Below are 24,895 nucleotides of genomic sequence, written 5' to 3' on the forward strand. Positions count from 1 at the left end.
TCACACTCACTGCTTTCTGCCGTTCTCATGGTCACGCGATCAAAATTCAGTCGCTGGGCCACTGGCTCGTGTTTGTGACGGTTGCCGTTTCCCAGGGGTCACGGGATCCCCTTTTGCGACTTTCGGACAAGCAAAGTCAGTGGGGGAGCCGGATTCCTGTAACAACCGTGTTACTAACTTAACAGCTGCAGCAATTCACTTAATAAAGTTTTTTTTAATTTTTTATTTTTTTTATTTTAATTCCATTTATATCCCGCCGTTCTCCGAAGACTCAGGGCAGCTTACAAGCTTAGCAGCAGCCTTCATTCTATGTCTATGCCTGCTTATTAGGGCTTTCACACACACACACCCCAAGCGGCATTATTACAAAGTCAGCTTATTGCCCCCAACAATCTGGGTCCTCCTTTTACCTACCTCGGAAGGATGGAAGGCTGAGTCAACCTTGAGCCTGGTGGGATGTGAACCTGCACTAATTGCAGGCAGCTGGTGTTACTTAAGGAGGCATTAGCCCACTGCTCCACCAAGTCCTTCCAAGTTGGAAGGGACCTTGGAGGTCTTCTAGTCCAACCCCCTGCACAGACAGGAAAGCCTATATCATTTCAGACAAATGTCTGTCCAGTCTCTTCTTACAAACTTCCAGTGTTGGAGCATTTACCACCTCTGGAGGCAAGGAGTTCCACTAATTAATTGTTCTAACTGTCAGGAAATTCCTCCTTAGTTCCAGGTTGCTTCTCTCCTTGATAAGTTTCCATCCGTTGCTACTTGTCCTGCCTTCGGGCGCTTTGGAGAATAGCTTGACTCCCTCTTCTTTGGGGCAGCCCCTGAGATACTGGAATGCTGCTATCATGTCTCCCCTCATCCTTCTCCTCATTAAACTAGCCATACCAATTCCAGCAACCGTTCCTTATATGTTTTAGCCTCCAGTCCCTTGATCCTCTTTGTTGCTCTTCTCCCCACTCTTTCTAAAGTCTCAACACCTTTTTTACATTGTGGTGACCAAAACTGGATGCAGTATTCCAGGTGTGGCCTTACCAAGGTCTTGTAAAGTGGTATTAACACTTCACCTGCTTTTGATTCTCTCCCTCTGTTAATGCAGCCTAGCGCTGTGTTGGCTTTTTTGGCAGCTGCAGCACACTGCTGGCTCATATTTAAGGGATCTTCCACTAGGACTCCGAGATCCCTCTCACAGTTGCTACTATTGAGCAAGGTACCCCCTATACTATACCTGTACATTTGGTTTTTCTTGCCTAAATGTAGAACCTTACTTTTTTCACCACTGAATTTCATTTTGTTAGCTAGCGCCCAGTGTTCAAGTCTGTCCAGATCCTCCTGTATCTTAAGCCTGTAACTTCTGGAGTGTTGGCTATTCCTGCCAGCTTGGTGTCGTCTGCACATTTGATGAGTTCCCCATTTATCCCTTTGTCCAAATCGTTGATGAAGATGTTGAAGAGCACTGGGCCCAGAACAGAGCCCTGGGGCACCCCACTACACACTTCCCTCCATGTAGATTTATGATGGTTTCCCAGGGATCAGGGGATCCCCTTTTGCGACCTTCGGACAAGTAGAATCTGGGGGAGGCGGATTCACGTAATAACCGTGTGACTAACTTCACAGCCGCAGCGATTCACCTAACAGGTGTGGCGAGAAAAGGTGTCGAATGGGGCAAAACTCACTTCACCGTTGGGGAAATTTTGGGCTCCGTTTTGGTCGTTAAGTCGAGGGCGGCCTGTAGAATAGTAAAGACAAGAAGGGCACTGGAGCTTCTTTGAAGTAGCAGAAATGGTGGACACCACCTTTTTATCTCTCTCCCCTCCCCCCCCAAAAGAAACAAAACAGAAGGGGACACAGATAAGAAATCTGCAGTCAAACCAGGTTGTTGAAGCTACTGCTTGTCTCATCCCCTGGGGCAGAGTTTCTCAACCGTGGCAACTTGAAGGTGTGCAGACTTCAACTCCCAGAATTCCCTTAGTCGATTTTAAGGTATGAGGACTTCAGTGCTGCCCCAGGGGATTCTGGGAGTTGAAGTCTCCCTATCTTAAAAAGTTACCAACCGAAAAACACTGGGAGGAAAAGAGAAGGAATGGAGCATCTTCAGTATGAGAAAAGATGACACAATGGGAAGTCCACACCAGTCTTACAAAGTTGCCAAGGTTGGATACCTTTCGTTTACATACCAGACGCTTCACCTGGCCCCGGCGTTAACCCACTTTCTGGGTTAGTTTGCAGAATAAAACTTGGGTGGGACCCAGCTCTTTCCCCGGTGGTGTCTCCCTCAAGGGCACAAGGGAGAATAGAATAGAGATGGAAGGGACCTTGGAGGTCATCTAGTCCAGCCCCCTGCTCAAGCAGGAGAAGCTATACCATTTCAGACAGATGATCGTGTAGTATCTTCTTAAAAATCTCCAGTGATGGAGCGCCCACGATTTCTGGTGGCAAGCTGTTCCACTGGTTAATTGTCCTCAATGTCAAGAGGTTTCTCCTTAATTCCAGGTTGCTTCTCTCTTTGATCAGTTTCCAACCATTGTTTCTCATCCTGCCCTCTGGTGCTTTGGAGAATAATTTGACCCCCCCTCTTCATTTAGACTTTGCCCCAACCCCCCTTGGCTGTTCACAGGGCACTAAACAACTGTTTTGCCATACAACCAGAGGCCCTGATAGCACGGATGCGTCTGTATCATTTGTGAGCTGTTTTTAATGTCATTTTTGGTGTCTCTGGTTGTTTTTATTGTTTTAATTGCAAGCAGCCTGAGTCGGCCATATGAGATGGGTGGTCTTATCAATTGGATGGATGGACGGGTACCAAAAGAAGAGAATATTTGTAGCTCAGGGTTGAACTGTGGGGTCCTTGGTGCTCTCTGAGCTGGGTGGTTTTCTTGCAGACGTTTCATGACCCAACTAGGCAACGTTATCACTGCTAGAAGGGAATGGCATGTGTAGCGAGGAGGAGGAGGAGGACGACGACTATGGGATCCTTGGTGCTCTCTGAGCTTGATTGCTTTCTTGCAGACATTACATAACCCAACTAGGGAACATCATCAGTGCTAGAAGGGAGGGGGGCTTGTGGAGAGGAGGAGGACTGTGGGGTCCTTGGTGGTCTCTGAGCTGGGTTGTTGTCTTGGAGAGGTTTCACGACCCAACTAGGGAACATCATCAGTGCTAGAAGGGAGTGGCATGTGTAGCAAGGAGGAGGAGGAGTATGGGGTCCTTCGTGCTCTCTTGAACTTTGTTATTTTCCTGCAGACGTTTCATGACCCAACTAGGGAACATCATCAGTGCTAGAAGGGAGTGGCATGTTTTTTACAAGGGGGAGGAGGAGGACTATGGGATCCTTCGTGCTCTCTTGAGCTTTGTTGTTTTCCTGCAGACGTTTCATGACCCAACTAGGGAACATCATCAGTGCTAGAAGGGAGGGGGGTTTGCGGAGAGGAGGAGGACTGTGGGGTGCTCTCTGAGCTTGGCTGTTTTCCTTGCAGACATTTCATCACCCAAACCAGGTAACATCATCAGGACTAGTGTTTGCTCCCTGTTAATAACATACAGTGGCTTGCCCTGCCAATGTTGGTTGAGGTGTGGTAGACACCTAGAGATAAACCACGTTGATACACGGTTGAAAAGATAATAAAAAAAACTAAGAAGGAAACAAGATCAGATCCCATCATCTCCAGCAGCCGATGCCCAGATAAGCAGGAATTAACCCCAGACAAACAAACCAGTGAAAATAATATCCTAATCAAGGAACTACCAGGAGAAATCCACACCCCCATCAACGCTGGCAGGGAAAGCTCCCGTACATAAACAGGGAGCAAACCTCACTTAAAGTTGCCATGTTGGGGAAACCCTGTTGTAAGCAATAGGTAGTCCTTGACTTAAAACACTTCACTTAGTGACTGTCCAAAGTTACAGCGGCACTGAAAAAAGTGACTTATGACCATTTTCCACAGTTACGGCCTGCTCCCCACGTGATCGAAATTCAGCTTCTTGGCTACCGTTTCAAATTTAGGACCGCTGCTCTGTGCCAGTCACGTGATCCCCTTTTGCGAACTTCTGTCAAGCAAAGTTGACGGGGAAACCAGCTGTTCACAACTGGTCACTAACTTATCAGCTGCAGTGATCCACGTAGCCACTGTGGCAGGAAAAAGTGGGGCAAAACTCACTTAACAGATGTCTCACTTAACGACAGAAATTTTGGGCTCCCTTGTCGTAGGTCAAGGATTACCTGTATTTAGATTGGACCCTTGAGCTTTAAAGAAGAGCCAAGATCATTCAAAGAGGACCATATTCACCAGCTCTCAGAGAAATTACTCGATGCTGCCGTAGCGTTACGAAAAAAAAACAAAACAAAAATCACCTCCAGACTAGCAAGTTTAATTATGAGGACATTTTTGAAAAGTGGTTTGAAATTCTGATAAAAATGACAAAAACGGCGCATTTGGGTTCTTTTAAACCTTTGGTAGATAGCCTGCGATTTCTTTACAAATACATTTACTCTTATCCGTGGTAGCTAAACGCCTTGTTCAAACCACCCATTTCGGAAAGAAAGATGGCGTCCGATTAAAACGCAATCCGTGATTTTTTTTCTTTCTTTTCTTTTCTTCCGACGATTCAGGTTGAGAGGGGAAAAAAAAAGTTACAATGCTCGGCCCCTTTTCGTTTAGTTTACATAAATAAAATATTTTTTTATAAATATCTCTTTATAAACAATATATAAATAGCTTTTACAACTTAAATACATTTATGCGTGACACGAATGTACAAACAGCAATTTGGATGGCATACGCAGCTGGTTTACTCAGTCTCCCGAAACGGTCCTTTGTCGCGGGGAAGAAGTTGTGGGCGGATGTGTTTTTGTGTTGGGTGTGTTTGTATCTATTGACATATATGGCGTCTATGTATATATTAGGGAAGATAGGAAGATTGGGGGGGCGCAAAACTCGATCCAACCCTACCCAGACCCCTCCCGCTCAAAAATGGCTGGTTCTGCTTCAAGTCTTCGTACCAACAGGAGACAGGCTGTGTGGCTCTGGGGTCCCGCCAATGGGGCCCTGGATGAATTGCAGGGGATGTCCAGAAATGTTTGCGGATGGGGTGGGGTGTCCCTTCAATGACCTGGAAGAAAAGCATCAAAATAGTCATCAAGAGCTTCCAACAAGGAGAGAAGCAACCTGGAATTCAGGAGAAACTTCCTAACAGGGTGGACAGTTAACCAGTGGAACAGCTTGCCACCAGAAGTTTTGTAGGTGCTTCATCACCGGAGGTTTTTAAGAAGAGACTGGACTGAAATAATATCACGTGATCACGTGACCACGGGGATGCTGCGATGGAGCATGAGTGAAAAAAACGACTATAACTCAGTGGCGGGATTCAAATACGTGAACAACCGGCTTGTGTGGATGCCGCTTCCGGAAGTCCATTCTGGGCCGAAGTGGTGCGAACTGGTTGAATCCCACCTACTGCTATAACTCTCTTTTTTCCAGTGCTGTCATAACTTTGAATGGTCACTAAATGAACTGTTTTAAGTTGAGGACTACCAGTCTGAATAGCTTTATTGGTGTCCATTTTTTATTTTTAGTGGATTTTGCTCCATTTTAGGACCTTCCTCTATTTTATACGTGTGGCGCTGAGGTAAAAAGTGTCTTTAAGAATCTTCATTTATACAAATTTGACGCCTGGCAAGTGTGACGCGGGTTGGATAACTCTGATTTGCAGCTTCATCCCAATCTCTACTCATTTATTTATTTATTTATAACTCTAGATTACATTTTATAAATTTTTATAAGATTTAGGGCTAGAAAGAGGTCCATGTCCCTCGTGAAAATCAGGAGGCGCTCCAATCTTGTGTCATTCCTCGACTTAACCACAACTTGCCCTTGCTAAGTCAGCAAGTTTTAACTCTTGAAAAGCAAAACATTTTTTTATTTTTAGTGGATTTTGCTCCATTTTAGGACCTTCCTTGCCACACGTGTTAAGCAAATCCCTGCAGTTGTTAAGTTAGCAACACAGTTGTTAAGCGAAACTGGCTTCTCCCATTGACTTCTCTTGTCAGAAGGTCGCAAAAGGGGATCACAACACAACAACCTGGGACAGTGCGACCCTCATAAACATGAGTCAATTTCAACATTTTGTTTTGTGTTGCTTTAAAACAGGGGTCTTCCAACTTGGCCCTTTTAGGACTTCCTCAGCCAGCGTGGGAGAACTAAGGCCCCTTCATGACTTACAGACTCCAACTCCCAGAATTCCTCAGCCAGCGTGGGGGAACTATGGCCCCTTCATGACTTGTGGACTTCAACTCCCAGAATTCCTGAGCCAGCCATGCTGAGGGGAAAGGGAGAGGTTTCTAAGCTGAGCCAGGCTGGCTCAGGAATTCTGGGAGTTGAAGTCCACGAGTCATAAAAGAGCCAAGGTGGCCTACCCCTGGTTAGGAGATGTGCACCCAGAGAACTGCTTGCTTGCTTGCTTGCATTCTGCGGGGGAAGAGTTTAATCAATCAGAAGAGAAGCTGGAAGGGGCCTTGGAGGTCCTCTAGTCCAACCCCCTCCACAGCTGAACCTTCTCCATCAGGTCTCATGAGATTGCAAGTCACTAAAAGCCCCTTCAATTGACTTCATCCCCACATCCCTATGCACACAAATCATTAATACGATAACAGAGTTGTAAGGGACCTTGGAGGTCTTCTAGTCCAGCCCCCCTGCTCAAGTAGGAGACCTCTACCATTTCATGAAAGTGACTATCCAGTCTCTTCTTAATAACCTCCAGTATTGGAGCACCCAGAACTTCTGAAGGCAAGCTGTTCCTTCATCCATCTTATTTATCTCAGAGTCATAGAATCACAGGGCTGGAAGGGACCTTGGAGGTCTTCTAGTCCAACCCCCTGCTCTAGCAGGAGACCCTCTACCATTCCAGACATGTGGCTGTCCAGTCTCTTCTTAAAAACCTCCAGTGATGAAGCACCTACCACTTCCGAAGTTGTGGTTACCTAATTTTTTAACGAAGTGGGAAAATGTGTGTCCCAGAGACCCTGAATGCTAATGGATTAACCCTTGGGAAGGCAGAGTTCATCCTCCTGAGCACTGCAGGTTAACAATTTGCACTAACAACTACGTCGCAACAACGATACTGAGCACATGAGCATGGTTAATTTCCCCCCCCCCACAAAGAGCCTCTTCCTTTTATCGAAAGAGAGAATCGTGAATGCAATCCCTACTCTTTTTAAAAAGTTCTACCGACACACACACACACCCGTGCACACACACACACACGCACACAAAAACATGTCCAATTCACACAGGGACCTTCCGTAGACAAACAACCTTTTGTGCACAAGCGGTTGCTAAGGCAAAGCAATTCGCTCCCGGCATCAGTCTGCTTGATGAAGAGGCCCTAAATTTAGGATGCTCGCATGCCGCTCCTGTTTTGCTTTGCGGTTTCTCTCCAATACAATCAAATCTTCCCTGTCTCAAACTGAATACAGCTACTCCTCAATTTACAACAGTTCATTTAGTGACCAAAGTTGCAACGGGCCTGAAAAAAGGGGACTTGCGAAGTTACAAGGGCATTTTTTTTAAAAAGGGGACTTTTTTCCCTGCACTTAGCAACCGTTGTGGCATCTCCAGGGTCACATGAGCGAAATCCCGATGCTTGGCAACAGATTCCTATTTATGACGGCTTGCAGTGTCCCCAGCAGATCACAGGATCCCCTTTTTTGGTGACCTTTTGACAAGCAAAGTCCATGGGGAAGCCAGATTCCCGTCACAATTGTGTTATTAATTTAACAGCTGCAATAGTTCACTTAACAACAGAGGGGGGGGAGAGAGAAAGGTCGTAAAACGGGACAAAATTCACTTGCCAAATGTCTCGCTTAACAACAGAGATGTCGGGCTCAATTGGGGTCGTTAATAATAATAATAATAATAATAATAATAATAATTATTATTATTATTATTATTATTATTATTATTATTATTATTTTATTTGTACAAGCCAAGGACTACAGGTCAGTTAATAACAGTCTACGCCAGGGGTCTTCAAACTTGGCCCTTTTATGACTTGTGGACTTCAACTCCCAGAATTCCTCAGCCAGCATGCCTGGCTGAGGAATTCTGGGAGTTGAAGTCCACAAGTCATAAAAGGGCCAAGTTTGAAGACCCCTGGTCTACGCCAAGGGTCTTCAAACTTGGCCCTTTGATGACTTGTGGACTTCAACTCCCAGAATTCCTCCGCCAGCCACAGTTGAAGTCCACAAGTCACAAAAGGGCCAAGTTTGAAGACCTCTGGTCTACACCAACATTTTTGTTTCAACCATAGCTGCTTGAAGATGGGTGGACTTCAACTCCCAGAATTCCCCCCTTAGCTGTAGCTGGCTGGGGAATTCTGGGAGTTGAAGTCCACCCATCTTCAACTGCCAAGGTTTGGAAAACCCAGGTCTAGGCTGACCTTCCTTCTAGATCTTTGCTCAATATTTCATTCCACCCGGTTTTTAAGCGTTTCCTGCTTTGCCAGGGCTTTTCCCAAACCAGATTTGCAGCTATAAAAAGCTGTATTAATATTCGGCAACCTTTTAATAAAGACTTAATTAAGACCTAAAAAAAAACCAACCAGAATAACCTCCGTGGGGAGGATTAGAGAAGCACCTGTCCAGAGGTTCTGAAGGCATCGCTATGAGAAACAAAGAAACAAAGAAAAAAATAATAATCAAACCTGGCAATTTGGAAGCTTAAAAGAAATTAGTTTGGTTCTTGAGTCACGGAAAAAAAAAAACAAGTGGAGAAGCTTCCTTAAAGAGGCACTACAGGCAGTTCTCGCGTTCACTTAGTGACGGTTCGAAGTCAAGGGGGAAGCAACTGTGGCGAGGAAGGCCTTCAAATGGGGCCGAGCTCCTCTCACAGACGTCTTACATCGCAAGAGAAATTTTGGAGTCCATTGTGGTCGTACGTTGAGGACTACCGCACTACAGAACGAATGGAAATACTCCCTAGTCCTCGACGTACGACGATTCATTAACTGAAACCACAACGGCACTGAACAAAGTGACTTACGACCATTTTTTCCCCCACTTAACGCCCCTCGCAGCCCCCCGGTGGTCACGTGGTCAAAATTTGGGTGCTTGGCAACAGACTCCTATTTATGACGGGGTTGCCGTGCCCCGGGGTTGTGTGCGATCCCCTTTTGCGGCCTTCTGACAAGCGAAGTCAAGGGGGGAAGCCAGATTCAGTTAGCAACCAGGTTACTAAGTTATCAGCTGGAGCGACTCACTTAAGGACAGCGGCAAGAAAGTTCGTCCAATGGGGGCAGAAGTCACGTGACAAATGTCTCGCTTAGCAACATACGTTTTGGGCTCCACTGCGGTCGTAAGGCGAGGACTACCTGTATTCCTAATCTCTGCCTAGTGGGAGTTTTACTGGAAGTAAATCTGCACTGCAGGATTTCCGGATCTGCTTAATATCCTTGATCACCGTTCCCATCATGCACAACGGCATTATCTGAGGATGATGGGAGAATCTAGGCGGGAAGCCTGGCAGGCAAACGCTTAAAATAAACAATTAATAAAATAAATGCAGCCAGTAAGACATTTTCATGCTGGGATCAGTCCTCTTTTGTTTAGGTTTTTTTTTCTCTCACGCCGATTTGGGGCTGGAGCCATCTCTGCTATGCAGCAGATGTGCAAGAAGCTCTCGCAAAGCCGTCTGCATATATTTATACGTATTTTATTTTAAATTGAGAAATAAACTTTTTCCAGCTGGCTGGTTAGAAAGCTAACCAGGCCGACAACTATAATTATGCCCAGTGCCTCATTTAGCCAGAAACAGGTGGAGGCCAAATCGGAAGGTTGTTTTTAAGGGGTGAAAAAAATAATAATTGCGCCACCCTGTCGCACAGTTGTGGTTTTGGATTCGAGACATTGCTCAAAAAAGTATCTGGGACCCCAGATTCTGGGGTGGGAAGCCCTTCTTACTGAGTCTTCCAGCCCTGGAGAAATTTTATCGGCTTCCGTTTAAGAATCTTTGGGGAGAATCGAGAGTTTTGGTGCAAAACTGGCAGCGGTTTTGCCTAGCAAGATTGAACAGGCTATAAAATAACTTGCATATTGGCTCTGCCAGCTGCAGAGCTCCCGGCCTTGAATTCGAAGGGAAATTTAAGAGAAATGTGTGTTCTATCTTAAAATTGGATTTTTTAAAAAAACTAAAAAAACACCTTATTTCATAATCTCTGATTTTAATATTTAATGCTTTGCACCTTGTTTTTAACGAGGCTTGCAGGCTGACCGGGATGAGCGGTGCATAAATTTTAAAAAATTAATAAAAACCGGTGGGACGAGAGGAGCGGATTTAACTTTGTCGTTCGGCGTCTGAAGGATTGGAAGGAAAACAACTTGTGGCAAAGCACACTATTTGCTCACAAATCCTGTACACGTCTGAGCCCCAAATTTCTGTTGCTAAGTGAGACATTTCTTCAGTGAATTGTCCCCCATTTTACAACATTTCTTTCCACATTTGTTAATGTGTGGCTAAATTAGTGATGCAGTTGTTAAGCGAATCTGGATTCCCTGTTGACTTCAATTGTTAGAAGGTCACAAAAGGGGATCACGTGACCCCGGGACACTGCAACCGTCATAAATACGAGTCAGTGGCTAGGGGACTGAATTCTGAGTTGCTGCAACGGTTGTCAGTGTGAGATACGGTCATAAGACCCTTTTTTCAATGCCACTGTACTTTCAAACGGTAAACGAATTGTTGTAAGTTGAGGACTACTTGCGAAATGTTCATCTTAATTTAAACATCTTTAATTAGACTTTACGGGTTAGGAGAAAAATGATCCTAAGTTACTTTTTTTTTTGTAAACTTTGAACCGTCATTAAATGAACCGTCGTAAGCCAAGGACTACCTGTGCAGAAATGTGTACAGAGAAAACTCGGTTGTCAGTCTCTAAACCTGTCACTCAAACAACTGGAGAAGTGCCGGCAACAGAGCTAGTCCTGTGTTTATATAACCCGGGTCAGTGTATCATGTGAACGCAGCCACCGCGTCTCCTTACTTCAGCTCATTCTAGCCAGAGTTTTTACACACTAAAATCAGGATTGGCAGCTCGCACAGCTATTCAGCTCCGGGAACAGAGGAATTGGGGTTCCTTCTCAATGTTCCTTTTCCTCCGCTGGGCCAAAACATTTTGTTTGCTTTCATATTTTTATACCGGTAAGCCAGCCGGAGTTGTTGGATACAAGATGGGCAGCAAATAAATTTCATAAATAAGGAAGAAAAAGGGGAAAGTTAAAGCTGTGGTGGCTGGGGAATTCTGGGAGGTGAAGTCCACCCATCGTAAAGTTGCCCAGCTTCCACAACCTGAATCCTTCCAGTTGTTCAAGACTTCAACTCCCAGCATTCCCAGCGGGTTTTAACAATTGCACGGGAAAAACACTCTGTAGCTCAAAAACTACACGGTCCATCGTTTGACACACCAACGTCTCTCTCCCTATTGCAAAACTATCATCTACAAGAAAGGCAGGATAATGGACCATCCAGAGCTGGATGGAACATAACACACTCCCAGGCTCCATTCACACAACACACTTAACCCAGGTCGGTTAACAGCTACTTCCCAACATGCCTAGCTTGGATTCCTTCCAGCTTTACGGCCGGGCAAACCTTAAGTGCCTTCATTATTTTACAGTCCCATTGTCCCAGAGTCCTTTCGCAAGGAGATGGGCAGCTAATAAATTTAATAAATAAACAAACAAATAAATAACAGAGGTAATGCTGAAATTACAGCAGTTCACTTACTGACCATTCTAAGTTACAACAACACTGGGGGGAAAAAAACACCATTTTCCCCCCACACTTAACCACCGGGCAGTTTGATCACGGTCAGGCGATCCGAATTTAGACGCTTGGCCAGTGACTCCTATTTACGACGGTCGCAGTGTCCCGAGGCCCATGGGGTCCGCTTCCTTGACCTTCTTTGACACGCAAAGCCCCTGGGGAAGCCAGACTCACCGCCTTACTAACTTAACAACTGCGGCACAAAAGGTCGTAAAATGGGGCCAAATTCACCTTAACATAAATGTCTCACTTAGCAAAGGAAGTTTTGGACAGTTTTGGACTCCATTGCGGGCGAGATATTGAGAATTGCCTGTAAATAAATTGTGTGCGAACCCTGAAAACAGATTCGGGAAACAGGGAAAAATCACATTGTCTGAACACTCAGCCCCCTCCACCCCCCAGGTCTTTTCACTGCCCCTCCCCCCATCACCAACCTCCCTAAAGTTCTCTATCCCGACGACAAACAGCAGACCCACAAATAGATAGATAGATAGATAGCTATAGACATATAGATAGATAGATAGATAGATAGATAGATAGATAGATAGATAGACAGACAGACAGACAGATGATAGATAGATAGCTATAGACAGATAGATAGCTATAGATAGATAGATAGATAGATAGATGATAGATAGGATAGATGATAGATATAGATAGATAGATAGATAGATAGATAGATAGATAGATAGATAGATAGATAGGATAGATAGATAGGCAGAGATAGATAGATAGATAGATAGATAGATAGACAGACAGACAGACAGACAGACAGACAGATAGATAGATGATAGATAGATAGCTATAGACAGATAGATAGCTATAGATAGATAGATAGATAGATAGATAGACAGATAGACAGATAGATGATAGATAGATAGCTATAGACAGATAGATAGCTATAGATAGATAGATAGATAGATAGATAGATAGATAGATAGATAGATGATAGATAGGATAGATGATAGAGATAGATAGATAGATAGATAGATAGATAGATAGATAGATAGGATAGATAGATAGATAGGCAGAGATAGATAGATAGATAGATAGATAGATAGATAGATAGATAGATAGACAGACAGACAGATAGATAGATGATAGATAGATAGCTATAGACAGATAGATAGCTATAGATAGATAGATAGATAGATAGATAGATGATAGATAAAGCTTTATTGTCATTTTTTTACTGTGAGCACGGCACACATTAAAAATGAAATTTAGTTGCTTGCTTTCGAAGTGTACACCTACATAACACACATTTAAACATACTATATACAACATATGTATAGACCTACACCCTTACATATAAGTAACATATAAATATTAATCACTGTCCATCTTGAATGGACAAGAAGCAACGGATGGAAACTAGTCAAGGAGAGAAGCAACCTGGAACTAAGGAGAAACTTCCTGACAGTTAGAACAATTAACCAGTGGAACAACCTGCCTCCAGAAGTGGTGAATTCTCCAACACTGGAAGTTTTTAAGAAGAGACTGGACAGCCATTTGCCTGAAATGGTATTGGGTTTCCTGCCTGAGCAGGGGGTTGGACTAGATGACCTCCAAGGTCCCTTCCAACTTATTATTATTACTACTACTACTACTACTAATTTTTATTTTTATTTTTATTATTATTATTATTATTATTATTATTATTATTATTATTATTATTATTATTATTATTATGAAATACATAACGGGAGGAGGAAGCTTTAGAGTTCCCAAGGTTGATACTGTATGGAACAAAGCTGTGACTGAATCTGGTTTTCTGCTTCGGATACCCCTGAGCTGCAACCCTCGACATCGATTCAGCCAGGCCCAGATCGTTTTGTGGGTTCCCCCTCCCCCCCCACTTTCCCCCTCCTCCCCGCCGCTCGACCCATTGTGCCGCCGGAGCCACTGAGGCCAGGCGCGCTGCCACTCACCGCCGCCAGGTGCCGCCTCCGCGCCGCCCTCGACGTCTTCAGCAGCCGAGGCCGCTCATGGAGCCGATGCGGTCGATCTTGAGGCCGAAGCAGCCGTTGGCGCCCCCTTTCTTGGGCAGCCCCTTCGGACGCCGCGATCCTCCGCCGTCGCCTCCTCGCTGTTGCTCGTGGTGCACCAGCCGGCCCCACTTTTGCCGCGCCTGCTTGCCGTCGGTGCGCAAGTCCCGCATCAGCCGCGACGCCGCCGCCGCCGCTCCTTTGGCTTTCGGCGGCTTCGGGAGCGCGACGGCCGCCTTCGAGGAGCTGCCGCCGCCGACGCCAGCAGCAGCAGCCGCGGGGCCCGACGCCGCTTCTGCCCTCGGGCTCAGCTCCTCCCGCCGGGCCGTCGTGCCGCCCGCCGACAGCTGCAAGGCAAGGGCAGTCATGCAGCAGAGCCGACGGCAGCCCGATCCCGGGATGAGGGACGCCCGTTGCCCGAAGGCTGGATCGCCAGGGGGGAGGGGGAGGAGAGCGGGGAGGAAAGGCGGGGGGGGGTCGTGCAGGGGGTTTGCAGGAAAACGGATCAGACGGGGCGGGTGCAGGGGGGAAAAAAGGCGAGGGGGGGGTCCCGCCGTCCGTTCCCACCACCCAGCGGCCCCTTCGCTCCATCCGGGCGCTCCCCGGCTGCAATGGCCAAGTGAAGAGGAGCCGATGGGATGTGTAGTCCCCTCTCCGCTTCTCGCCCGGGATTCCCCCCTCCCCCGCGAGCCTAACCCGACGTCGCCATCGCCCGACATCGCCGCAAAGGGCCCTCCCGTCTCTTCTCCCCCCCTTCAAGACGGAGCCAAAGCAGGCCCGGCTCCCCCGTCGGGGAAAGCCCAAGCGAGCCAGCGGAGCCCGCCGACGACTCACCTGGTGCGGCTCCATCAGCGGCGGTGCCTCGGGTTGCAGCGGCCCCCGCCACTTCTGCGGCAGCGGCGGGATTTGAGGACCCAGCCACTTCTGCTGCAGCGGCTTCCCGTCGAGGGAGAGCGCCAGCAAGGACAGCAGCAGCAGCCCGCTGGCCGCCGGACGGGAGACCAACATCCCGGAGTGCGCAGGCGCCGGCAGAGCCACTGGGCGAGAGCGAGCGAGAGCGAGAGCGAGAGAGAATCCTCGACGGCGCGGACCGCGGAGCCGAAGAGAGCCGAGCCGGGCGCTTTGCCGCAGGAGCGTCTCGTCTAGTCGCGTTTGCCTGCCTGGCCGGATTCGCTCGCAGCGCCGGCATGGCTGTCCGCGCCTTATATAAGCCAGCTGCAGGTGACGCACCGACGGCATCCTCCGCCCCGGCCGGAGGGGGGGGGAAGGAGGAGGGGGGAGCCGTCGCGATCCAGCCATCCGTCGCTCGTCGGCCCGCCTTCTCCTGGCCTCGGGGGGGGGGGGACGGGCCCCGAGGGGGCGCTCTGGGGCCGAAGCTCAGCCGGCGCCTCTTCCTCCTCCTCCTCCTCCGACCTGCCTTTCCGCGCTCGAGATCCCCGCACGGCCGGGCACCATGGGCGTGGGAGTCCATCCCACGCCTCCAAACGGAAGGCTGGCAAAAAGTTGGGGTTGAGAAACCCCTTCTACCCCCCCCCTTTCGCAATCTTTTTCTCCTGCTTCTTTCTTTCTTTCTTTCTTTCTATCTTTCTTTCTTTCTTTCTTTCTTTCTTTCTTTCTTTCTTTCTTTCTTTCTTTCTATGTATTTCTTTTAAAATCTTTTTCTCCCTCCCCTTCCTTCCTTCCTCTTGCTTTATTGCTTTCTTGCTTTCTTTCTCTTTCTTTCAATTTATTTCTTTTAAAATCTTTCTTTTCCTTCCTTCCTTCCTTCCTTCCTTCCTTCCTTCCTTCCTTCCTTCCTTCCTTTCTTTCAAATTATTTCTTTTAAAATCTTTCTTTTTCTCCCTCCTCTTTCTTTCTTTCTTTCTTTCTTTCTTTCTTTCTTTCTTTCTTTCTTTCTTTCTTTCTATGTATTTCTTTTAAAATCTTTTTCTCCCTCCCCTTCCTTCCTTCCTTCCTCTTGCTTTATTGCTTTCTTGCTTTCTTTCTCTTTCGTTCAATTTATTTCTTTTAAAATCTTTCTTTTCCTTCCTTCCTTCCTTCCTTCCTTCCTTCCTTCCTTCCTTCCTTCCTTCCTTTCTTTCAAATTATTTCTTTTAAAATCTTTCTTTTTCTCCCTCCTCTTTCTTTCTTTCTTTCTTTCTTTCTTTCTTTCTTTCTTTCTTTCTTTCTTTCTTTCTTTCTCTCTCTCTCTCTCTCTCTCTTTCTTTCTTTCCCTCCTTTTTCCCCCTAATGTCTCAAATTCCAGGGGTGGGGTGGGGGATACTTAAAAATTGGATTAAATTCCCGTTGACTCGAGGGAGGTTGTTCTCCCCAATTGTTGGTTGGGAAATTCCCAGTGTCTGCCCCCCCCCCGCCAGGGATCAGTAATTGGGAAGGGGGAATCTTGACCGAGGTATCGTAGATTGCTCATTTCCCCCCTTCCCAACCCTTTTTTGTCTTCAGGGGATCCAAGGAGCCAGAAAGGAGGATGGCAAGATCCTAAGTAAAGGACCTCAACAACTTTACTATTAGGATTAGGATTAAGCTGTTTCCAGGGATTCTGTGTACACACACACACATGTACGCACAAACATTGTGGACCCCACACTGCAAAATCCTGAGACCCAGAGTATCCTGACTGCCATAAAAATTGGGAGGTGGGGAAGCAAGATGAGATCGGCTCCAAGATCGGCTGCTGTGATTCTCACAAGTTGCGGGTGCGAGCCCGTCTCCCCCGGCTAACCCGAGGGTGGGCTTAGCGGTTGTGGGAAGCCAGCTACCATCTGCTGGTCATCAAATGAGTGAGAACAATCAAGCAGTGGAACAGGAGTTGCCTCCAGAAGTTTTGGGAGCTTCATCAAAGGAAGCTGTCAAGGAGAGACTGGACCGCCATCGGTCAGAAATGGTGTAGGCCGGGTCTCCTGCTTGGGCGGGGGTTGGACTAGATGACCTACAAGGTCCCTTCCAACTCTTATTATTCTGAAATGATGACGAAGCCAGCTTACCTTGCAGGACGCTTTGACTGGTTCTTGATGTACTCCACCTTCGGGGTTGACTAATAGCTTGCACACTTCAGTAACCAAGGTGAGGCTTAAACCACCTTTAGCTTTGCCTTTTGTGTAAAGCCAAGCACTGAGTTTAACCTGACCTGGCTTGGTTAAACTGGTGGTATGAGTGCAGCCACAGTGGGACTTTCTTGTTGATTTATTTATTACATTTATTTGCCTCCCCCTTCTCCCTTTGAACTGACTCTGTGCAGTTTGCAGCGCAGGAGCTTATGATCTCTCTGAATGCACCTGTGGTTTGTTAAATCCTGGTTAGTGAGTGCATGTGTGTATGTGTGTGTATGCTTGCATTTAGCAGAGTTTTCTCCCGTAGCCCTTGGCTCGCTTCAACCTTTCGCTCTCCCGGCATAATTTTAGCCAGGTGAAGGCACCAGGCTAGGAACCGGGAGATGGTGAGTTCTAGTCCTGTCTTAGAAATGAAAGCTGGCCAGGGGACTTCGCACCAATTACCAGGAGACAGAAAGAATAGGGAGGACAATAGAATAGGGAGGACCAGAGATCTTTTCAAGAAAATTGGAGAGATGAAAGGAACGTTTCATGCAAAAATGGGCATGATAAAGGACCAAAATGGCAGGGACCTAACAGAGGCAGAAGAGATTAAGAAGAGGTGGCAAAATTACACAGAAGAACTATACAAGAATGAGCTTAACGTCCCTGATAACCACAATGAGGTGGCCACTGACCTCGAGCCAGACATCCTAGAATGTGAAGTGAAGTGGGCCTTAGAAAAGCTGAGCAACAACAAAGCTAGTAGAGGTGACAGTATTCCAGCTGAGCTATTCAAAATCTTAAGAGACAATGCAGTAAAAGTGCTACACTCAATTTGCCAGCAAATTTGGAAAACTCAACAGTGGCCACAGGATTGGAAAAGATCAGTTTACATTCCAATTCCAAAGAAAGGCAGTGCCAAAGAATGTTCAAACTATCGCACCATTGCACTCATTTCTCATGCTAGTAAAGTTATGCTTAAAATTCTACAAGCTAGACTCCAGCAGTATGTGGATCGAGAACTACCAGAAGTACAGGCAGGATTTCGAAGAGGCAGAGGAACTAGAGATCAAATTGCTAACATACGGTGGATCATGGAGAAAGCTAGAGAGTTCCAGAAAAACATCTACTTCTGCTTCATTGACTATGCTAAAGCCTTTGATTGTGTGGATCATAACAAACTGTGGCAAGTCCTTAAAGAGATGGGCGTACCAGACCATCTTATTTGTCTCTTGAGAAACCTATATGCGGGCCAAGAAGCAACAGTGAGAACTGGACACGGAACCACTGATTGGTTCAAAATTGGGAAAGGAGTCCGGCAAGGCTGTATACTGTCGCCCTGCCTATTTAACTTATATGCAGAGCACATCATGAGAAAGGCAGGGCTAGATGAATCAAAAGTTGGAATTAAGATTGCCGGAAGAAACATCAACAACCTAAGATATGCAGATGATACCACTCTAATGGCAGAAAGTGAAGAGGAACTAAAGAGCCTCTTGTTGCGAGTGAAGAAGGAGAGTGCAAAAGTTGGGTTGAAACTAAACATTAAGAAAACCAAGATCATGGCATCTGGCCCTCTCAATTCCTGGCAAATAGATGGGGAAGAAATGGAGGTAGTGACAGATTTTATTTTCCTGGGCTCCAAGATCACTGCAGATGGGGACTGCAGCCAAGAAATTAAAAGACGCTTGCTCCTCGGAAGGAAAGCCATGGCAAATCTAGACAGCACACTAAAAAGCAGAGACATCACCCTGTCAACAAAAGTGCGTATAGTCAAGGCTATGGTCTTCCCAGTTGCAATGTATGGCAGTGAAAGTTGGACCATAAGAAAGGCCGAGCGCCAAAGAATTGAGGCCTTTGAACTATGGTGTTGGAGAAGACTCCTGCAAATCCCTTGGACTGCAAGGCGTTCAAACTGGTCAGTCCTAGAGGAGATCAACCCTGACTGCTCTTTAGAAGGCCAGATCCTGAAGCTAAAATTCAAATCCTTTGGCCACCTAACGAGAAGGAAGGACTCACTGGAGAAGAGCCTCATGCTGGGAAAGATTGAGGGCAAGAGAAGAAGGGGACGACAGAGAATGAGGTGGCTGGATGGAGTCACTGAAGCAGCAGGCGTGAGTTTAAATGGACTTCAGAAGATGGTGGAGGACAGGAAGGCCTGGAGGAACATTGTCCATGGGGTCGCGATGGGTCAGACACGACTTTGCCAGCTAACAACAACAAAGTAAAACAAAATGTTAAGAATTTGTGCAAAAGCATGTTTTTGGGATAGAGATGACCATAAACCAAATTTTAACTATTTTTCCACCAAGCGAGGAGCAGAGGGCAACGCAGGCAACAATAAACAAAAGCTTTGAGATAGGTAATATATAAAGAGCCTCCCTCCCCCCCCATCAGTTTAAAAATGTCACTGCAATGAACAACATATAAGCATTCCTTTGGTATTTGTTACTCTAAGAAATCCACCATCTTTTTCAGAACTATTCCGGATTGTTCCATTAGAACAGAGCTTCCCAACCTCAACCATAGTCAGATGTGTGGACTTCATTTCCCAGAATTCCCAAGGCAGCAAGCTGGCTGAGGAATTCTTAAACCCATGGAGTTGGGCAATAGAATCATACAAAGCAGGGGGCTTCAAGCTTGGCCCTTTTATGACTTGTGGACCTCAACTCCCAGAATTCCTCAGCCAGGCACGCTGGGAGTTGAAGTCCACAAGTCATAAAAGGGCCAAGTTTGAAGACCCCTGATACAAAGCCATGAATCCGGCTTCAGAAAGAAAGACAGCATCAACTTTCAAGCAATTTCCTTGCCAGGGATACAAAATGGTGTTTTTTTTTGTTTCTTTTAAACCAAGTTTAGCCTACAGCAGTGATCGTTTTTTTCGGTATCTGCTTAGCTTTTCAGTTGGCTCGCTACTGCCCCCTAGCCAAGAAAAGGGATGACAAGATAAGATAAAGATCAGATAAGCCAGGGGTCTTCAAACTTGGTCCTTTTATGACTTGTGGACTTCAACTCCCAGAATTCCTCAGCCAGGCATGCTGGCTGAGGAGCCAGGCATGCTGGCTGAGGAATTCTGGAAGTTGAAGTCCGCAAGTCATGAAGGGGCCATAGTTCCCCTATGCTGGCTGAGGAGTTCTGGGAGTTGAAGTCCACAAGTCATCCAAGGGCTAAGTTTGAAGACCCCTGAGTTAAGCCTTTATTGTCATTTATTTACTATGAGCCCACATTAAAAAAAGAAATTCTGTTGCCTGGTCTCAGGGGAATCCTGGGAGTTGAAGTCTACAAGTCTTAAAGAAGCCGAGGTTGGGCCTTCTTAATCTAGTGGTTAAGGCAGTCAGGGTAGAAAGCTGGAGTTTGGACCATGAGTTCAAGTCCTGCCTTAGCCACAAAACCCAGCTGGGTGATTTTGGGCCGGTCCCTGTCTTTCCCAACCCAACCCAACTCACCGGATTGTTTTTGTGGGGAAAATTGGAAGAGGAAGTTGGGTTATGTATGTCTGCCGACCTGGGTGGTTTGTACAAATAAATAAAGGCGGGAAATAAACAAATATTGCGCATATGTAGCTAGATAAGGAAGAGGGACCTGTGCTTTGGGAGAAAACGTATCTGTGAAGGTGGGAGATGCTACAGGCGAGTGCAGCTGTCTGCGTACCCAATTTTTACAACATTTGAAGGAGTTGGATTGCCAGCTCTTTGCAAATGGATGTTCCCTCAAGTGGCCTTTAGCCCGATCTTGACAAACGAGGTGTTCCTCTATTCTGTTTTGTCAGTGATAATCCGTCAAAAGCAAAATTGCCTGCTAGAAAGAGGTGGCACCAAGTGGGGTTTTTTCTTTTCTCAAAAAAGAAAGAAAGAGAAAGGGTGTGATGGCATGAGAACGCCTGTGTTGGGCAAGGGGGTCAGACTAGAAAACCTCCAAGGTCCCTTCCAACTCTGTGATTTTATTGGTACCACATTGTGGGAGGCCATCTTGTTAGCATGCAGTGAACTCCCTCATGAGCAGGGAGATGGGCTCAATACTCCATAATCCTAGAAAATTACAGGGGATTGAAAAAGGAATGCTGTCAGTCTCTGTCTGTCTATCTATTTATCTATCTATCTATCTCTAGATCTATCTGTCTGTCTATCTATCTATCTCTAGATCTATCTGTCTGTCTATCTATCTATCTATCTCTAGATATATCTGACTGTCCTGTCTGTCTCTAGCTACTGCATCTATCTATCTATCTGTCTGTCTGTCTGTCTGTCTGTCTCTAGCTACTGCATCTGTCTCTGTCTGTCTGTCTGTCTGTCTGTCTGTCTATCTATCTATCTATCTATCTATCTATCTATCTATCTATCTATCTATCTAGAATAGAACAGAAAATAGAATAGAATAGAATAGGCAATGGGATATAGAATAGAATAGAATAGAATAGAATAGAATAGAATAGAATAGAATAGAATAGAATAGAATAGAATAGCTTTATTGGCCAACATATTATCGTCTATCTTTCTGTCTGAATGAATGAACGAACCTTTGTTATCAAAGTACAACATGTGTACAGTGAGATTGGCTGTCTGTCTATTTATAGAATAGAACAGGAAATGGAATAGAATAGAATAGAATAGAATAGAATAGAATAGAATAGAATAGAATAGAATAGAATAGAATAGAAGTGTGATTAAACACACATGGAATTTGTCTCCAATGCAGAAGCTTTCAGTGAACGTACAAACAACAAAGTGATAAGTCATAGATCATAAATCATAAGATACAAACAACAAGTAATAAGCTATCAGTAGGAGAAGGCAGTAGGAAAGATGAGAAGATGAGAAGGATAACAGTAATATACCCTTACTACATGGGTAAATATCCTTAAAGATAAGACAAGGGGGAATTGGGTGTTCAGCAGAGGGATGGCATGAGGGAAAAAAACTTTCTCTGTGTCTAGTTGTTTTGGCATGGAAGGCCCTGTAGTCGCGTCCTGAGGGGAGAAATTGAGACAAGTCTTTATTTATTTACTTATTTATTAAATTTTGAAACCGCCCATCACTGGGGGGGGGGCACTCTGCTTGGTGAGAAAGAAAGTATTAAAACCTAAAAACAGTATATAATTTTTTTTAAAAAAAAAGAGGAATCATTTGCAAGTCTCTGGGGGCCTTCTTCCTTGAATTTCGCCCCAAATAAGATTTATCTCACCCTTAGCCACCATTCCTGGCTCTGTTTACCCTGTTTGATATGTTTATTCGCCGAAAACGTTTCCCCCCCCCCGCCTGTGCAGCTTGTCACGTAGACTGAACCTGGAAAAGCGAGAGCTGCACAAAGAAACTTTATTCTTTTTTTCCCCTTATTGTTGTTTTTATGTTGGGGAAAGGTGTAGCAGTCACCCCCTCCCCGCCCGCCTGCCCCCCTGCACCTGCCTCCCCTCGCAGCCTGGCCAAATGGCCCAGGATCAACCGGGAAGCCCAGGGGCTGCGGCCCAAGCAGATTTATGAGCTCCAGATGTTGCTCGCAGCAGCCCCTGCACGAATGTCCCCTCCTGATAAGAGAGAGAGGGTCCTTGGGGCTTGCAACGTGCCTGAGAAACAAAGCAGCTGGGCTTCCCGTCCCATCCCGAGATGGAGCTTGGCCTGGGTGCGCCCCCTGAGCCGTGATGGACAGCTCCTCCCGGCTGGCTCTCTCGGCGGCCCAGGCCTGCGACGTGCTCGGGGGCACAAACGACTCGCTTTGCAGCCAGACAGAATAACAATGGAGTCAGCCCCACGAGCGAGAAAGAAGAATAGGCAGGGCTCTGTCTGGGGAAGGCCTGTGCTTGAACTCGGGACTGATGAATGACTCTGGCAGCGCCCTGCTCCTGGAAAGCACTCTCCATCCCAGAGATGGCCTGCGGTCAGGAGTCTCTCTCCCTCCCTCCCTCCTCTCTCTCTCTCTCTCTCTCTCTCTCTCTCTCTCTCTCTCTCTCTCTCTCTCTCTCTCTAACTCTCTTTCTCTCTGTAATTTCTATCTTATCTATTCATCAATATACTGGTAGAATAGAATAGAATAGAATAGAATAGAATAGAATAGAATAGAATAGAACAGGAGAAATAATAGAATAGAAATAGAATAAGAAATGGAATAGAATAAAGAATGAATAGAATAGAATAGAATAAGAATAGTATAGAATAGAATAGAACAGGAGAAATAATAGAATAGAAATAGAATAAGGAATAGAATAGAATAGAATAGAATAGAATAGAATAGAATAGAATAGAATAGAATAGAATAGAATAGAATAGAATAGAATATTGGAATGAAATAGGAATAGAATAGAATAGAATAGAATAGAATAGAATAGAATAGAATAGAATAGAATATTGGAATGAAATAGGAATAGAAAAGAATAGAATAGAATAGAATAGAATAGAATAGAATAGAATAGAATAGAATAGAATAGAATAGAATAGAATAGAATAGAATAGAATAGAATAGAATAGAATATTGGAATGAAATAGGAATAGAATAGAATAGAATAGAATAGAATAGAATAGAATAGAATAGAATAGAATAGAATAGCTTTATTGGCCAGCCACATTATCATCTATCTCTGTCTGAATGAATGAATGAACCTTTATTATCAAAGTACAACATGTGTACAGTGAGATTGGCTGTCTATCTATTTATCTCTATCTATCTATCTATCTATCTATCTATCTATCTATCTATCTATCTATCTATCTATCTATCTATCTATCTATCTATCTATCATCTCTATCTCTATCGAAACACCTCGGCTTTAAATGAATTTCAAATATATAAATTGCTGCCTAGCCCAGGGGTAGGCAACCTCGGCTCTTTTATGACTCATGGACTTCAACTCCCAGAATTCCTGAGTCAGCTATGCTGACTCAGGTATTCTGGGAGTTGAAGTCCATGAGTCATAAAAGAGCCGAGGTTGCCTACTCCTGGCCTAGCCTAATAAAGGCTATTGCTGCTGGCTGGGATGAATCGTTATGAATCTTTCAAAAATTCCGCAGAAATTCTGCAGCCGCCTGAAATGAAATCCCTACTTTCAAAAGAGAGAGAGAGAGAAATAAAAGGATCCTGGAATTACAGACCACTCAGGGTGACATCAGTCTAGCTGGGAGGATGTTCAGCAGATCACCCAGCAACCTTATGTGCAAGCACTCCGTAAACAGTGGAGTAATTATTAGTGGTTACTAGGTCTCTGCCAATTATAAATCTCCCCAGGTGAACCTTATCTTGTTTCTTCATCAAGATACTTCCCTGGTAGATAGTGGGAACGTTGCCAGTGTAATATATCTGGATTTCAGCACAGCCCTTGACAAAGGTGACACTCTGACCAGCAAGTCAGTGTGGGCTGAAGGACATATCAGGGACAATGGATGTGAAGCTTGGCGTGAACATTACTCACAAAACCGGGCACATCAATAGCTCCTCAACAGAGTGGAATGCGCTGTGAAATGCCATGAGGTTCAAGCCTGCATTTTTGGGGAAAAAAATTAATGGCTTTTAGGAGGAAGTGGAAAGAACGATTATCCAAACTGCACGTGATCCAAAATTGGGTAGGTGAGTACACACTCTAAAGCAGGGCTTCCCAGTCCTTAAGAGGCCTGGACTGCAACTGCCAGCATGGAATTCTGGGTGTTGAAGTCCACAAGTCCACACACCCTTGCCTAGAACAGGGTTTTCCAAACCTGAGCAACTTTTAAGATGGGTGGGCTCCAACTTCCCAGCCAACAGCAATCTTTGGAAAAAAGTGGCCAAGTTTGAAATAAACTGTGCTAGAAGACGCAGCTCATGGCAGAAATGTCTCGATAGCCTTCATTCTCGCAAAAATAGTCCTGGAAACGGTTCTGTGGAGTCCTAGACAGAGCAGGGATTGGACTCCATGTCCCAATGATCTGCAAAGTTGCCAAAAAAAAAAGGGGATCTTAAGAAATTTAGACAATCCAGTGTCTCCAGACTGACACCTTACAACAATTACACAGGGATTCACAGTGGGATTCTAAGCAGAATAACCGAGTTGGAAGCGACTTTGAAGGTCATCTAGTCCAACCCCTTGCTCAGGCAAGAAGCCCTA

The 24,895-nt window shown here is 45.5% G+C and overlaps 1 protein-coding gene and 1 long non-coding RNA gene across 2 annotated transcripts; one reads left to right on the forward strand and one right to left on the reverse strand.

The window, feature by feature from the left end:
* The first annotated feature begins 2,730 nt into the window (after nucleotides 1-2,730).
* Nucleotides 2,731-4,941, forward strand: LOC310641214. Its single transcript, XR_014492689.1, has 2 exons — nucleotides 2,731-3,123; nucleotides 3,669-4,941. It is a non-coding gene; the product is annotated as an uncharacterized lncRNA (long non-coding RNA).
* Nucleotides 4,942-13,745: 8,804 nt separating this feature from the next.
* On the reverse strand, nucleotides 13,746-15,052 carry NPPC (natriuretic peptide C). The gene is made up of 2 exons (XM_083365048.1): nucleotides 14,633-15,052; nucleotides 13,746-14,145 (listed from the first exon to the last, which is right to left on the reverse strand). The coding sequence occupies exons 1-2, from the start codon at nucleotides 15,035-15,037 to the stop codon at nucleotides 13,780-13,782; spliced, it is 771 nt and encodes a 256-aa protein (XP_083221174.1). The 5' UTR covers nucleotides 15,038-15,052; the 3' UTR covers nucleotides 13,746-13,779.
* Nucleotides 15,053-24,895: the final 9,843 nt, after the last annotated feature.

The sequence above is a fragment of the Vipera ursinii genome (genome assembly GCF_947247035.1).
Source record: "Vipera ursinii genome assembly, chromosome: 5".
In the NCBI taxonomy this organism is placed as follows: Eukaryota; Metazoa; Chordata; class Lepidosauria; order Squamata; family Viperidae; genus Vipera; species Vipera ursinii.